The sequence below is a fragment of the Mastomys coucha genome, unplaced genomic scaffold (assembly GCF_008632895.1).
Source record: "Mastomys coucha isolate ucsf_1 unplaced genomic scaffold, UCSF_Mcou_1 pScaffold20, whole genome shotgun sequence".
In the NCBI taxonomy this organism is placed as follows: domain Eukaryota; kingdom Metazoa; phylum Chordata; class Mammalia; order Rodentia; family Muridae; genus Mastomys; species Mastomys coucha.
In genome coordinates this window covers 53,419,591-53,436,022 of record NW_022196903.1, presented here as the reverse complement: position 1 = coordinate 53,436,022, position 16,432 = coordinate 53,419,591, and the positions used below count along the sequence as shown (strand labels likewise).

The window sequence follows — 16,432 nt, the reverse complement described above, 5'->3', positions numbered from 1 at the left end:
AATTTCAGAGCAGCCCCCAGAAGCAATAAAGGTTAGGCTATATTAGTTGTAGCATACATCACTCACTTCTGAGAGTTAATCTCGGGTTAAGCACTCTGAAGTTAGACTGATGTATTTAGAGCACCTGGAATGATTCTCCTTTCTTCATGTTCTCACTTCCCATGGCTAAGGGGTGGTGGTGGTGGTGGTGGTGGTATCTAGTTCTACTCCCTAGATAATTTCATCTCTGTTCCTGATGCCACCTTTCCATCTCAAACTCTCTCCTTAGCCTTCCCTGTCTTGTTGCTATGGCCAGGGGGAAGTTGGAGGACACTGTTACACTAGTGGCCAAGAGTGTCTTGCAGTTGTCCATGGACTACACTGTGGATTTTCTATCCTGATGATCGATTCCTACCTCTAAGTACCTTGAATTCCTGCCTTGGCTTCCTTTAGTGGTGGACTGTGATTGGGATATTTAAGCCAAAGAAACACTTTACTCCCTAAATTACTGGTTTAGGTCAGTGTTCATATGAATATGTGTATGCGGTGGGTGGGTAGGTGGCGTCTGTTCATGTGTAAGTGTGTGTGACATCCAGAAGAGATCATCAGATTACTTGGAACTGTAGTTATAGGCCCTGTGAATCAAGATTGGTGCTGGGAACCAAACTAGGGTCCTCTGGAAGAACAGTAAGTGCTTTTAATTGCTAATCCATCTCTCTAGCCTCATAGATGATAACTTTTATAACGCTATTTGTTTTCTCTGAGATTGGTTTTTGGTGATAAGATTCCAGTGACTAATTAGTTAGTCTCTAATTGTATTATAAAACATCATGGATCATGTGTCATTGTATTATCGATACAAACAGTTAGGGTCTGACAGTGAGAGTAACTGATTTTTACTTATTTTTGGATTTTTTTTTTTTTTTTGTCTCTAGGATATAAGGTAAATAAGAACAAGGTGATTTACCTATTCTCGTGAGGAAAGGGAGAAAATCCTTTTAAATAGGCTGGCATTGGGTCTGCCTGCAAGTCATCAATCAGTCCACCTCAGAAAGAACCTCCTGGTTTTGTCATGATAGCCCTACTGTATTGTCAATTTCCCTTTCAAACGTTTTAACATCCGTTATGTTTTGAGGCACTAAAGATGCAACCTGCCCCATGACTATGCTGCTTTCCCATGTGAACTTCCTAAGACAGACTTAGGAAAGCAGTGGAGGCATTCAGCTACAAAGACCCTCAAAGATGGGAAACTGGTGGAGAGATACTTATGTTATCACACACTATATTGGATAATGTATCGCACATCACATTCTATGAGGACCAGCTTCCATATTATTTACCAAGGTCTTCAAGGGGAAAGAATGACTCCTAGAGAGGGTAAGTATTGATTGTTAATAGATGGAGCGCCCCACTTTGCAGGCACGGAAATTGTGAACATGGAGGATATTTCCTTTGCTGAAGGTGGGAGAAAGACGAACTACACTTCTGAACGTGGGGGAGTACAGCATGCAGATGGGATGCGTCCACGACATTCCCTTGTTATGTCAGTACTGTTTCTTTGACTCAGTTCTGCCAAGTGCCACGCACCATCTTTGAGATGGGGCTTTCTCCTACAGTGTGTGTTGTGATCAGGCTATGGCCAGTTTTTAAGTCACTTCACATTGTGAAAAACAGTGAGTTATTTTACAGTTTTAAAGGTGTGTTCCGGGTGACTCCATTACAAAAGCAGCTTTCACTCCATTTTGAGGGTGGGAGATCATGGCGCTCATAAGAGGACAAGAAAACAGCCCCATCTGTCCAGCACCATCACGCAGCACAAATGATATATTCCTGAAGGTAGAAAGGGTGCCACCCTGTACATTTATTGGGGCAAATTGAGAATATGGGTGTATTGAAATCATATCATGGAAACAAGCCCAGGAATTTGTAAGACATATGAGGCCAAAGAGAAGTTTCTCCTGGACTCTAGAAAGTGGGGAACACCCATCCCTGTATGCCACTGGCTCCACACCACCTATCATGGAATACTTGGTGTCTGCTTCAGGGACTGCCAGGCTGAGAATTTCTAACTGTTCCTGCGATTTCAGATGCCACATGCCCTTCTAGCTTGACCTGAAACTGCTACTTCCTGTTCCAACCTGGGACTTCCCTCTTATCCCTGCAGCTGACTACGTCTTCACTCTCAATCCTGACTCCAGTAGCCTGACCTCCAGCTGCATCTTCTTCATGATAGCTGTTTCTAAGCCTATTATCTAATCAATACAGACTCCATTTGCAGTAAGAGGACAAGCATTTGCTTTGGCCCTATTACCACAGTAGGTGGAATTATATGACAAGTTACTATTATTGAATCCACTAAGACTTGCAAATTTATTGTTTTCCAATAAAATTTGACATTGTGGAAAGGCATAAATGTTTTCACTTACATTCTGAAGTAGCATACTCATGACAACTGGTATAGTTGTCAGGACCCCATGAAGGAATCCAATGAATAAACAGCAGACCACTGGCAAAATAACTGCAGTTCTACAATTTTCAAACTAATTAAACTATCTGGTGATATTAATAAAATATAACACTCCCAGCAAGGTTTTATGACCAGTGACTAAGCTTGGTGTACTGCAGTACAGGAGACCTGGTTTGCAATGCAGCTTATCCTTGAACTTCTAGTACTGTGGCTCCGTGCTGAAGGAGAGAAACCCTCTGCTCCATACAAAGAGCCAGAGGTAGGAGAGCTAGAACTCATGAAAAATGGTTATCAAAACTGTGATGGTTTTTATGTTTGGCCCAGGGAGTCACTATTAGAAGGTGTGGCCGTGTTGGAGTAGGTGTGGGCTTTAAGACCCTCATCCTAGCTGACTGGAAGTCAGAATTCTGCTAGCAGCCTTCAGATGAAGATGTAGAACTCTCAGCTCCTCCTGAACCATGCTTGCTTGGATGCTACCATACTCCAACCTTGATGATAATGGACTGAACTTCTGAAACTGTAAGCCAGCCCCAATTGAATGTTGTCCTTTATAAGACTTGTCTTAGTCATGGTGTCTGTTCACAGTAGTAAAACCCTAACTAACACACAAAACCAAAACAAAAAACAAATACTGAGGAGGAAGAAGAAGAGAAGTGGGGGGAGAAAGAGGGAGACAAACTTCAGACCACACGCCTTTGACTATTTATATATCAGGTGGATTATAAAATTGACTGTATTAAAAGCTTTTATTTGAGCAGATCATGAAAAATAATCTAATAATGTTACTTCTGGGGAAGAGGTAGGGGACAAACTAAGAAGGAAGACATATCCCAAGATGGTGCTTGACTTTGTGGATCCACATCTTACAGAGCTGGAAGTTAAAAACCAAAAGATAAGTAATATTCCTAGAAGATATGAGGTTATATTTAAAGGATCCTAATAACACAAATACATAATAAAGCATCACAGATGAATCATTCACAATAGTGTTTTAAAGCCTTTTACAAATTAGTCAAGACAGAAGGGCTAACAGCTGAACCTGAAGTACTTAAAAATGTAAATCTACAGATACTATTATGATCTTACTTTATTTAGGGTTAGGGTTAGGGTTAGGGCTAGGGCTAGGGCTAGGGCCATACCACAGTTAGCATTCCAAGTCTCATTAGATAATATTGTGATCGATAGCACAAACAACATAGTAAATGATCACTTGGGACCACAGGACTTCCATCATGAGGATCCAGAAAGTTTTAATGATCTCTGGAGGAGGTTCTATGTGACAAGACCAATTATAACTAGAAAGAATCTGATAAATTACTACCACAAACAACTAAGTCCTCAAAAAAGCAAAATACAGGGAACACACTGGGGCAAAATTCCAGACCTTTACATTTCATCAGAACTGGGTCATATCAAAGAACACTAGTAACAAAATTATTCTCAACTCATGGCTCCCGTGAAATCAAACATTTTCTACTTTCAACATTAGAACACACAGCAGACCTAACATGTCTAATATATGTTATACACCTAAACACAATTATATTTCAACTCAAACAGAACATATATAATAAGCCTAAATAGCAAGGCACTAATTCCAGGAATGTGGCCTACAAACTTGAAATAATTTGCAGAGAACTCCTTCCCTTCAAAACAAAGAAAAAATATGTAAAATGACCAAATTTAAAATAATTAAAAATAAAAAAATCCAAAACCAGTAAGAACTCCAGGTCAAACACAAAGTTATAAGATTTGGAGATAATAGGCATATATCCAATTAACAATTAAAAATCATCGAGATACAAAACATATTTTAATAGACAAAGGTTCTAAGAAAATGTTATTAAATTAATAAAAGTAACAACCCCAGAACTAACAGATAGCTGTTCCAGCCAAAAAGAAAATTTATGCTGTAATAATAACCCAATAAAGTAACCATATATAATTCCCCTATAGTAGAACATATTTTGAACCTGGATATGATATCTATAATATATAAAAATTGATGGCCCATAAAATATACAAAAACTACAAAATATAGTAAAAGTACAGATAACCCCACCTCCCTAATCATGACCACATCAACATACACCAAAAAGTTACAAAAAGTTACAAAAAAATGATGCTAAAGTTTGATTCAAAATAAAGTTTGATTCAATGACTCTGTATGGCCAGTTTTAACGCCCACCTTTAATCCCAGCACTTGGGAGGCAGAGGCAGGCGGATTTCTGAGTTTGAGGCCAGCCTGGTCTACTGAGTGAGTTTCAGGACAGCCAGGGCTATACAGAGAAACCCTGTCTCGAAAAACCAAAAAGAAAAAAGAAAAAAAAAATCCTAATGCCTTATTACAGTTAAACTACATATTATAAAAACTTAAAAGTACATACAAAAATCAAAGGTACATTGTTAAATGTAAAAGGCTATTCACACAGGTACTATGAAGGGGAAAGGAAGTAATGGAACAGAAAGCATTAAATGAGATGGGGTTTGAGAGTGTAGAGTAAAGGAGGGAGTATGAAGGAGAAAACTAATACTAAAGACCTTTTAAATGGAAACATACTACTTTAAAAGCTTCCTAAAATATATATTTATAAACAAGGAGTTTATATGGAGTTACTTTATGATGATGGGGTCAATGCCTCCCCTTGTATACCATAAAATATCCTCCCCCCCACAAAAGAGCCGAAAGCCAGAGTCAAGTACAGGGTACCTTTTTTGGAACTATTGGTCAGTGTAGTTCTATAGACATCCCTTTTCCAAAGGTTACAGCCATTTGATATTGCTCTTGTTCCCCCTGTCAAAAAAACCCGAAGGTAAGACCCATTGTTGAAGACACCACATATTTGAGTTGTAGGACATGTAGAAACGAAGCTGGTACAGAACTGGCAGCTTCATTTGTACTGGTTGGCTTTCATAATGCTATGTACCCTATTGGGGAGCAAACAAACAAACAAAAACAAACAAATCATTATATTGCCTAGTTGTGAATTCTAGGAGTTACAATGACTGGGGTGGCATGATATGTGCACTTGTAAAATAGTATTGATAAGTTATTTCTCATCCAGTCAAATGAGCCAATTCAAGCAAGAATAAAGTATATATAAATGCAGGTTTGTTGGCAAATTGGTTTCAGGCAGTGAGTTCACTGGCACCAAGGAAGGAGGCCAGGGAAGTCACCATGAGGAAGGAAACAGAGGGGAGATAAAAGAGAAAGAGAGAAAACAAGAGGAGGAGGAGTGGGGACAAAAAGGAGGAGAAAGAGGAGGAGGAAAGGCAGGTAGGTAGGAAGAAAGGGAGGGAGGGAAGGAGGGAGGGAGGGAGGGAGGGAGGAAGAAAGTCCAAATGTTTGGATTATATGGTAAAGAGCCTGGGAGTCAGGGCAGCACAACCAGGCAGGGACTTAGGAGTGCTGGGAGAACCTGGAGGCCAGCTCTGCTTCTGTATGTAAATATGCACCTCAACTGTTTGTTCTAGGTCTGAAACCTAGTATCACAAATGTTGGGGGGGGTGACCTTTCTTACTGGATTTAAAGCCCATTCCACAAGGTGGAACTCCTGCCTCATACTGTTAGCTGGGCCCAAACCCAAGACTGGCTAGATCATAGGCCTTAGGGAAGAACCTAGTACTATTATTCTGCTAGATGGCCACAATAATGAACTGTTCTTATCCTTATACTCATAGATTTGTGGATTTCTCAAGCCTCATCAGAGAAGATTCTGTACAGTAGATGGTGATTAATATATAGATCTACAACTAATCAATGTGCAGAGGATAAACTCTGATCTGCTCTAAATGGGACAGTTACATCACACCCCTTTCACAAGGCTCAATGGAGTGGGGTGAAAGAAGGTTAAGAGCCAGAAGTACTGAATGTCTACAGCAGAATAGTATTCTCCAGATATGACAGAAACTCACAGAGCATGGAATGGGAAAGAGATTGCTAAATCCCATCTCTATCTGAGGAACTACTGGCAAATGGTGTGTTCAGGGAAGGAAAAGTTTTTTCAGGGATGGGATCTGGATCAAGCTTCAGTAGATGGTCCTATACCCATGCACATAGGAGCAGCATTAAAATGAACTCAGTTGTTTTAAAACAACAACAAAAGCCCCACGTGAACTTGGGAAGGAAAGTGGTGTGGGAGGGGCTGGAGGAGAGAAGGGGAGGGGGGTTATGCCACTTTCATTCTGAAGGACAAATCCATTTGTAAGGCACCCAGAGGGATAGATAGTCCAATAATAATATATTCAGTCCTGTTTTCCCAAATTAATCAAATTGTGATTCTTTAATTGTATTATAAATGATATAATATGTAATGATAAAAATTAAAGACAATTAACAGAAAAGCATTAGAACTGGGAATAGAAAATAATGAAGAAAAAATTTTAAGCTCTGCGGTGACAGTCATTAGATAGTAGATACCCAGACAATGATGGACTAAATGGTGACTATTAGGAGTACTTAGATCTAAACAGCAACCACAAAGTTAATAGGGTCCTTTATATATTAGAGCAAACACATGCTCTTTTAAATATTATTTTGAAAACATAATTGCTATCTGCTCCTAAGCAAACTCAGGAACAAAATAATTAAAATAGTATGATCTTAGGAGGCTGGCATGGCCCAGCAGGACAGGAGAAATGACAGCAGATCAGAGCACAGAACTTTTACAGAACATTTAGAGTTTCTTAGAAATATAATTGTTTCTGTAGACCCCTGAAAAATTCCTGAATGTACTACCCCTTGCTTTCTGAGAAGCTGACCCTACATGGGAGTCTTCTCTATGCCTTGAAGAATGCTATCTGCTCCTAAGCAAACTCAGGAACAAAATAATTAGAATAGTACAATCTCAGAGGAGGCTGGCATGGCTCAGCAGGACAGGAGAAATGACAGCAGATCAGAGCACAGAACTTTTACAGAACATTTAGATTTTCTTAGAAATATAATGTACAAGATAAATGGCCATACATACTAAGCCCCTAATAAGAGCTTAGCAACAAGAGCTAGAATGACTAGGGTAATATAACAGCATGGATATAAAAGAATGTAAGAAGAGTAAGGTATTAGGATTTATCGTTCTTGGAAAGATTGGTTTATACCTGACTGCTGTAATGTTAATTAATTTAGAAACAAAAGGATTGTTTTATTAAGCAAATTCTTATAAGATTATAGATACAAATATTACAAAATTAAATAACAGCTACAATGATTCCTAAGCCTGACTTCTCAGACTTAGGCTAATTTGCAAGTAACATGATTGACCATTAAAAGTTAAAAGTATAGTGCTTAAAGCAGGATGATTCATCTGGACTGACTCAGATTCTATCTATTTTCTATCTAAGCATCTTGAAACTGCAAAATGCTGCCAGCCTAAGAACAGGTTGCTGTATCATATGCTTGCTTAAGCTGAAATGATTTGCAGAATTTTAGGAATAGGGATATGGGGTTGATGATAAAACCTATTCTACCTGTGCTTAACCTGGAACCCTAGACATACTAGAAAAGCATGGCCAAGACAAGATGGTTATGATCAGTATCTGAGAAATCAGGAATGTTTTTGAAATCTGTATATAAATACATTTCTAATTGCTAGTCAGAGTTGCAAAGTTTCCCTGACTTGGTGTCTGAGTCAACCTTCCCCTCGCCTGATCCTTACATCCTTTCTGGAACCTGTTCATTCCTGGCCTGGCTCCCATACTCCAGCTGTAGTAACGGCACAGAACTACATGCAATCTGCATGCAATCTGAGGGCTTTCCCTGTGAGTAACATAATGAAAGGCTGAAACTTAGGCCAGGCAGTGGAAGAACTGTCTCCTAAAGATTTCAGTGGGAGGACTTGTCAGACCACCTTGCAGAAGGTAGAGAAACAGATACTATGATGGGCCAATGCTGAGCCAGACCACATCTGGATCTGGGCTGCTTAGCAAGGCATATAAATCTCCGGTTTACCATTCAATCTTCAGCAAAAGGGTCAGGATCTAAAAACAAGTTGGGTAGGTGGCATGTATGTATGTGTGTGAGTGTCCTTGAGAATGCCTGTTTGTGTTTGTCTCTGGTTCTTTGTCCCTCTCTCCAATGTAGGCACATTCAACAAATCTTTTTCTGCTTTTCATTGTTGTCTCTTAATTGCATATGAAGGCTGGTGACAGAACTTACCTAGTTAGGGCTTCTAGGAGATAGAGTCTGACTCTTGTAACCCTGATCTACACTTTCATGATCTTGCACTGGAGGTTGGGGGTTGTGCATAAGGGACTGGATGAAAACCTAAACCTTCACTTTACTCGTTCTGAGGCCAAAGGCAGGAATGAAGGAAATCTTGGCTGTTTGATAAGTGTTCCATTATGTCACCTTTGGCATCCTATTAACATGTGCCTTGCTTGGGCTCCGGAAATCACATACATCAGGCTCTTCTCTGACTCCTGATTTTTTTATTGCCGACTAACCTGGTATCCCCGGAAGGCAGAAACTTTGTCAACAAGTATCAATATTTATTAAATGGAAGAACTACAATACAGTATTTCCTTTTAAATCATTACACAGATTTGGTTCTAGATAAACAATGTAAAAAAACCCACAGAACCAATAAAGGCTGTGAATTTATATATTGTGGTTATAGAAATGGAAAGATCTATTTGCTTGTGTCCTCTTTGCCATCCATGCTATTCTGCTGGCCAATTATGTTAATCTCGTGACCATGGCGTTCTCTGGTCTATAAAATATTTAGATGACTTAATAATCATTCTTCTGTATTATTTCTCATTATTAAAGAAGTGCACTTAGTCAAAACAATAAGAATAAAAACAAAACGTTAAGAAAACAAAACAAAGGCCTGTGGCTCCTCCTCCAAGCAACCCCCCTCCCAGTGGTGATGCATGGGAGGGACTGTATCCCCCCCTCCCTCGGGAGGCTATCTTTTCACTGTTTTAGGCCGTTTTGAAATCCTTTTCTTTAGAAGAGGTATTTTTAATTAAACAAAGCAGCTACTGTTCCTGTGATTGGCGCACGACCAGTGGCCGAGGACACGGACGGGCGGCAAGGCTGGGCTGGGGAAATGCAGTCAGTTTGATGATGGAGCGTCTGAAGATGCGCTTTTCCCTGGTCTGCGAACCGCTCACACTTTGAATGAACCCATCTTTACAGGCTTTCCCTACCGGAACGTGATCTTTCTAGGCGTGCGGTTCTCTCTAGGATCTCTTGGAAGGACACGGCCACCGGAGAGGCGAGGGTAACTGGGAGACTTTGCCGTTCGGCGGCCCGGGACCGCAGGCTGCGAGGCGCTGCTGGGAGGGCGTGACTGGCGAAAGCTGGAGGTTCGGCTTTTTCGCGGTAGCTGCATCCAGATGTGCAAGCCACCGATCGCTAGGAAGGCTTCGCCGCGTAGCCCCGGCCTAAACGCCTTCCAGGAGGTTTGTCCCTGCCTGCGCGCCGTGCCCTGAGCTCTCAGGCAGGCAAAGCGCGCGGACATGGGCGAGACCATGTCAAAGAGACTCAAGTTCCACCTAGGAGAGGCGGAGATGGAGGAGCGGTCGTTCCCCAATCCCTTCCCAGACTATGAGGTCGCCGCCTCCGCCGGGGGGTTCGCCGCTGGAAGTGCGGAGGAAGTCGGCCGTGTTTGCCCTCTCCCCACCACGGAGGACCCGGGCCTCCCTTTCCATCCTAACGGGAAGGTGAGTTGGTTGCCAGGCCCAGGACCAGCGGTTGGGAAGGCGAGGCCACCTCCGCCAATGGTAGCGTCCGGCGGTCACGCCCTGGGGCGCGCTGACGTCATCGGCGTGCGTCCCGCCTGGTGTGGGTCCTGCCCCAGCGACCGGGGAAAAGGCGGCGTGGCTGCGCATTCCTTCGGATGAGACGTTGAAACAGTCTCATGGAGCACTTTGATGTTTCTTGGAAGTAGAATGTGAATTTGCTGTTAGTTAGGTAGATTTTTATCACCCCTGCCTGTGGGCACGCCCTTGCTTGAAGAAGCGCTAAAGCCACGGCCTCTTGATTTTTTTTTTCCGTTTTGTTTTGTTTGGTCTTTAACAATTTCATATCTGTATTTAATGCATTCTGGTTACTTCCACCCCACTGTCATTCATCTCCTTCCCTCTTCTGTACAGCTACTTCCCGTATGAATTGCTCCCTCCCCCATTTATGTGTTTGATTGTTTTGTCCCCCTGGGCTTGACCAGGACTGACTTCCCTGTGTTTTGGCTTTGGATTTTTAATTTTTCCTGACCATTCTTCCTCAATGTTCTTAAATCTTAGCGGGTGTAGTACAAATGGCTTGTTTATGGCCTAGCCCTCAAGTGCTTTTTGTAGTGATATGGAACCTTTGGTTATGTGCCCAAGAGTGCGATAGCTGGGTCTAATAGCATTATTTTTGAAACAAGAGTTTCACTGTGTATGTATCCCCTACAAGGCCCCGAACTTACAGTTACCCACTTGCCTTTGCCTCCTGAATACTGGGATTAAAGATATACACCATCATGCTCAGCACTAAGGTGTTTTTATTTCTAACTTTTGAGGACCCTTTAAATTGATTTCCAAACCGGCCACACCAAATTATACTCTCACCAAGAGTATGAGTATTCCCCTCTCCCCACACCCATGCTAGCGTTTCTTATTTGTATTCTTGATGATAGCCATTCTGACTCGGGCAGGATGGAATTTTAAGGCAATTTCCATGTGCATATCACTCATCACTGAGGATGTTGAACACTTTTGAAAATGTTTACTATTTCTGGTTTGCTTTTGAGAACTTTTTTTCCCAGTTGCATAGCATAAGTTCCAAGTTGAAAAATAACTTTATGGAAGTGTTTTTCCAGCATGTGTGTGTGTGTGCCTTGTGCATATGTAGTACAGAAGAGTGGACTGGATTCTCTGCAAATGTAGTTGTGGACACTTATGAGCAACTGTGCAGTGCTAGGAACCAAACCTAGATCCTCTGCAACAACAGTCAATATTCTTAATCGCTGAACTTTTGCTCCAGTCCTACATAGCCCATTTTTAAACATTTTGTTGTTTGTTAATTTGATCCCCACGATGGTTCTTTTTTATTTGATTTTTAGGTCTTTGTATATTTTAGACACTAGACGCTACTTTTTTGTTGAATGTGTAGTTGGAAAAGATTTTTCTCCTATTTTGAGGTCCATCTCCATTGTTGACTGCTGCTAGTATTGCCTATGCTACTAGAGTCCTGTTTGAAAAGTGCTTACCTATGCCTGCCCATTGAAGTATACTCTCAACTTTTTTCCCTAGTAGTTTTAGAGCATCAAGTCTTACTTTGAGGCCCTTCATCATTTTGGACTTGGGTTTTGTGCAGGGTGACAGATGAAGATAGAGTTCCGTTCTTTTGTATATTGATATCTGATATTCCCAGCACTGCCATGACCTTCACTGCTTTGGGATTGACCTGATGAAGCAATGGAAGGGAATGAAGAAACAACAGGCATACTTACAGAACAGCGGGTGTCTGGTGAGCTGTTCTCAGCAGCCCAAACTCAGTGCATTTGTTATATAGAACTGAGTGAGGAGATGGGTTTACTATATACAGCTGAATGAGGAGGTGGATTGGCTAGTCTTTGTAGGGTGTCTCAGCAAGGGAGCAATTCTAGGATGTAGTTATTCAGGTAGGAAGATGTGCTTGATGCTTTGCAAACACTATCAACATCCATACTTGGAACAAGTAAGACTTTGCTGTTTCCCTGATCCAGATGCAGGGAAGGCTGTGCAATTCACATGGTCCGAGTCACTGGGGTTCTTGACATGGCCCCTGTCTTAGTCAGGATTTCTATTCCTGCACAAACATCATGACCAAGAAGCAAGTTGGGGAGGAAAGGGTTTATTGAGCTTATACTTCCACGCTGCTGTTGATCACCAGAGGAAGTCAGGACTGGAACTCAAGCAGGTCAGGAAGCAGGAGCTGATGCAGAGGCCATGGAGAGATGTTCCTTACTGGCTTGCTTCTCCTGGCTTGCTCAGCCTGCTCTCTTATAGAACCCAAGACTTCCAGCCCAGGGATGGCACCACCCACAAGAGGCCCTACCCCCTTGATCACTAATAGAGAAAATGCCCCACAGTTGGATCTCATGGAGGCACGTCCCCAACTGAAGCTCCCTTCTCTGTGATAACTCCAGCCTGGGTCAAGTTGACACACAAAATCAGCCACTACAGCCCTGTTCATGTCAATAATACACATTCACTAAAGACTTCATCTGCTCCTTACCAGCACCATTTGAATAAGGAGCCCTGTTTTTTTTTCCAGTTAGGATTTTGGAATTTTTGTCAAAAAATCATGGAGCTGTACTCCATGGACTCATACCTGAGTTTGCTGTTATATCCCATTGATCTGCATGTCTGTGTTTGTGCCAGGACATGATGTTTTGAAATCAGGTGTGGTACTTCCTACAGCAGTCCTCTTTTTTAAAGGATTGGTTTGGCTGTCTGTGTCAAGTTTCAGTATGAATTTTAGCATTATTTGTTATATTTCTGTAAAGTGTTGCTTGAAATTTGATGAGGATTTGCAGCGAATCTGTAGATTATTTTGATAGAACGGTTATTTTCACAATATTTACATTCCTAACCCATATGCACGGTAGCTATTTCCATTTTCTAGTATCTTCTTCAATTTCTTTGGGGTCTATTTTGTGTGTGCATGCCTCTCTCTCTCTCTCTCTTTCTCTCTCTCTCTCTCTCTCTCTCTGTGTGTGTGTGTGTGTGTGTGTGTATTGTGAATTGGTTTAATTCCCTGCTTTTCTTTTTCAGTATGTTTCTTACTGGTATATAGAAAAGGTACTGGATTTTGTGTGTTAGTTTATATACTGCCATATTGTAGGAAGTGTTTATCAATTCTCAAGAAATTTTTTTGTTTGGTTTGTTTTTTGTGGAGTCTCTAGGATCACTTATGCGTAGGATTGATTGATCATCTACTAACAGAGATACTTTTGACTTTTCTTACTGCTATTTCTTTGTTTCCTTCTTTGTCTTATTACCCTAGCTAAGAATTCGAGCCCTCTGAAGTGCAATGTAGAACATGAAAATTGTTGTCATATTCTTGACTTTTGTGGGATTGTCTTGAGTTTTTGTCAGTTAGTTTGATATTGGATGTAGTTTTATCATTTATAACTTTCCTGTGATGAGGTATATTCTGCATTCCTTAGGCTTTCCATGATTTTTATCATGAGAAGGGGTTGGATTTTCTTAAAGGATAGATGGTACCTTGATTTCCATCTTCATATGATGAATCACATTTATTTATATATGATGAGCCAACTGTTTATCTTTGGAATGAAACCAACTTGACCAGGGTGAATATCCTTTTTATCTGAACTTAAGTTGAGTTTCCAAATATTTTATTGAGAATTTTCACATCTATGTTCATCAGAGAGTTGGGTCTGTGATTTTCTCATCCTTGTGTTTTTATCCATGACTTAGTGTTGAAATTTGTTTTACAACTAAAACCTATGGCTAAGTTTTAAATATGCATTACTCACATTTAATATCCATTGCTTTTTAAATATATATCTCTGGGAAAGATACCCACTACAAAGTGAAGTATGCTGACAGCTGGTTGGTGGAGTAACTGTATCCCTGAGAATAGTGAATACTGCTTTGATATGGAGAGCAGGTAACTTTCACTATCAGTATCACACAAAGAAGACTTAGTCCAATTTAAAGTACTGAGATTGGGTAGTTTTCTTTTTATCTTTTATCTCTGGATAAATGTGATTTTTATATAAAAAATATATCAAATTTACTTTTTTTAAGAAAGAAAACTCACAAACAACAAGGCTTGTGATATCTCTAAGCAGTTAAATGGTAAATTGGTTAGCATCTGTGATGGTTTGAATAAAAATGGCCCCTATAGGCTCATATATTTGAATGCTTCCCAGGTGCTGGACTGTTTAGGAAGGATTAGAAGGTGTGGCCTTTTTGGAGGAGGTATATTACTGGGATGGGCTTTCTTTCTCTGCCTCCTGCCTATGGATTAGGTGTAAGCTCTCAGGTACTGCTCTAACACCATGCCTGCTTGCCATGCTGTCTGCCATAAAGGAAAATAGACTGACCATCTGAAACTGTGAGCAACACCCCAGTTAAGTGCTTGTATAAGTAGCCTCTGTCGTGATGTCTCTTCACAGCAATAGAACAGGAATGAAGAGAGTCTCATACTAGTGTAGTGGTGTAGTGATTGTGACCTAAAGCAAAGGTGAAATGGAAACTGTGTTGTCCTTGAAAGTGAAAATGAGACAGTAAAAGGAGAAGGGATGGGGCCAAATATTATGAAAGCAGATATCTAATGTAGGTTCTCTCTGTAACAAATACTTTTCCTAACAGCTCTGTATCTTGAATTGCTTGTGTTCATCTAGTTCAGAGTTGAAATGTATATGCTTTTTTTAACTAGCAGCATCAGTTTTACATAGTATTTTGTGAGAACCTAGTCAGAGGAGGAAAACTGTACCAAATTTGATAGAGGAAAATTAATAAAAGGAATTGTTATTAAGTATAATGAGATTGGCATAATGAAAAATGTCTCCTGAGTAGTTAAGAGAACTCTAGAGAGTATAGAAATAGCAGATATGAGAACAACATGTACTGCTAGGACTGAGAGAGCACATAAGGACAAGGCTCTGGGTAGTAGCCATCTGATACTGGATAATAAATTACCCTGAATTTAGCAACTTTTAAACACCTATCTCACAGAGCATCTGAGGGTGAGAAATCCAGATCCTCACAATATTGCAGTTAGCTGTGTGGTTCTGACTCAGGGTTTGTCATGAAGATGCAGTTATTTTAAATCTTGTTAAGGTAAAGACAATCCTCTCACCTCCTTCTCCTTGTGGTTGGCAGGGCTTTGGCTGGAGGCTTCACTTGACAGTGTTTTTCTTTTCCTTATAGTGTGTGTGTGTGTGTGTGTGTGTGTGTGTGTGTGTCTGTGTGTCTGTGTGTGTCTGTGTCTAAGCATTTCTAATGCTTTTTCTTTGGCTCTTTCTCTTATTTGGACATTTTTCCCTTCTTTGATATGTTTGTTTTCATTTTATCTTACTGTATTTCATTATTATTCCTTAGATCTTTGTTTTCTAGTGAGAAACAGAAGGGATCTAAATCCAAGTATGAGGGGAAATGGAAAGGAACTAAAAGGAGTGGGGAGCACCAATCAGAATATATTATGAAATATATGTATGAAAAAATCTATTTCAATAAACTGAACAAAAAGAGAACAATAACCCATTAAAAATGTATACAGATCCAAACAGTATTCTCAAAAGAGGAAACACAAATGGTTGAGATACATTCATATAAATGTTTGACATCTTTAGTTACCAGGGAAATGCAAATCAAAAGTACCTTAAGATTCCATCTTATACCAGTCAGAATTTCTAAGCTCAATAAAACAAATGACAGCTCATAATGGCAAGGGAGTAGAGTCAGGGGAACACTCATCCATCACTGTTAGGAATGAGAACTTGTGCAGCTAGCACCCAGGATGGAAATCAGTGTGACAGTTCTTCAAGAAGCTGAGAATAGATCTACCTGAAGATCCAGGTATACCACTCTTAGGTACATACCCAAAGGACTCTATATTCTACCACAGAGACACTTGCTCAACCATGTTCATTGCTGCTCTACTCATAATAGCGAGAAATTGGAAACAACCTAGATGTCTGTAAGTAGATGAATGGATAAAGTAAAGGTGGTACACTTACATAATGGAATATCACTCAGCTGTTAAAAAAATGGAATCATGAAATTTGAGAATAAATGGATAGAGCTAGAAAAAATACTGAGTCATGCCATAAACGACAAATATGGTATGTATTCCCTTATATATGGATATTAGCTGTTAAGTCTTTGATAAGCAGGCTATAATAATCCCTGTAACCACAGAAATTATGTATAGAATAAGTGTCTGGAGGATTTGATCACAGTAGGTAGGAGAAATAGAACACATAGTTTTGGAGAATGAGTTCGGGGAAAGTGGAACTGGAGGATTAGCAGGGAGGAAGGATG

At 40.4% G+C, this 16,432-nt stretch overlaps 1 protein-coding gene across 1 annotated transcript in view; it reads left to right on the top strand.

The window, feature by feature from the left end:
* The first annotated feature begins 8,951 nt into the window (after positions 1–8,951).
* Positions 8,952–16,432, top strand: part of Lancl2 (LanC like 2) — a 44,830-nt gene continuing 37,349 nt past the window's right edge. Inside the window, exon 1 of the mRNA XM_031382025.1 lies at positions 8,952–10,111. Coding sequence (XP_031237885.1) covers positions 9,908–10,111 — 204 coding nt within the window. The 5' untranslated portion in view covers positions 8,952–9,907. The remainder of the gene's footprint in view (positions 10,112–16,432) is intronic.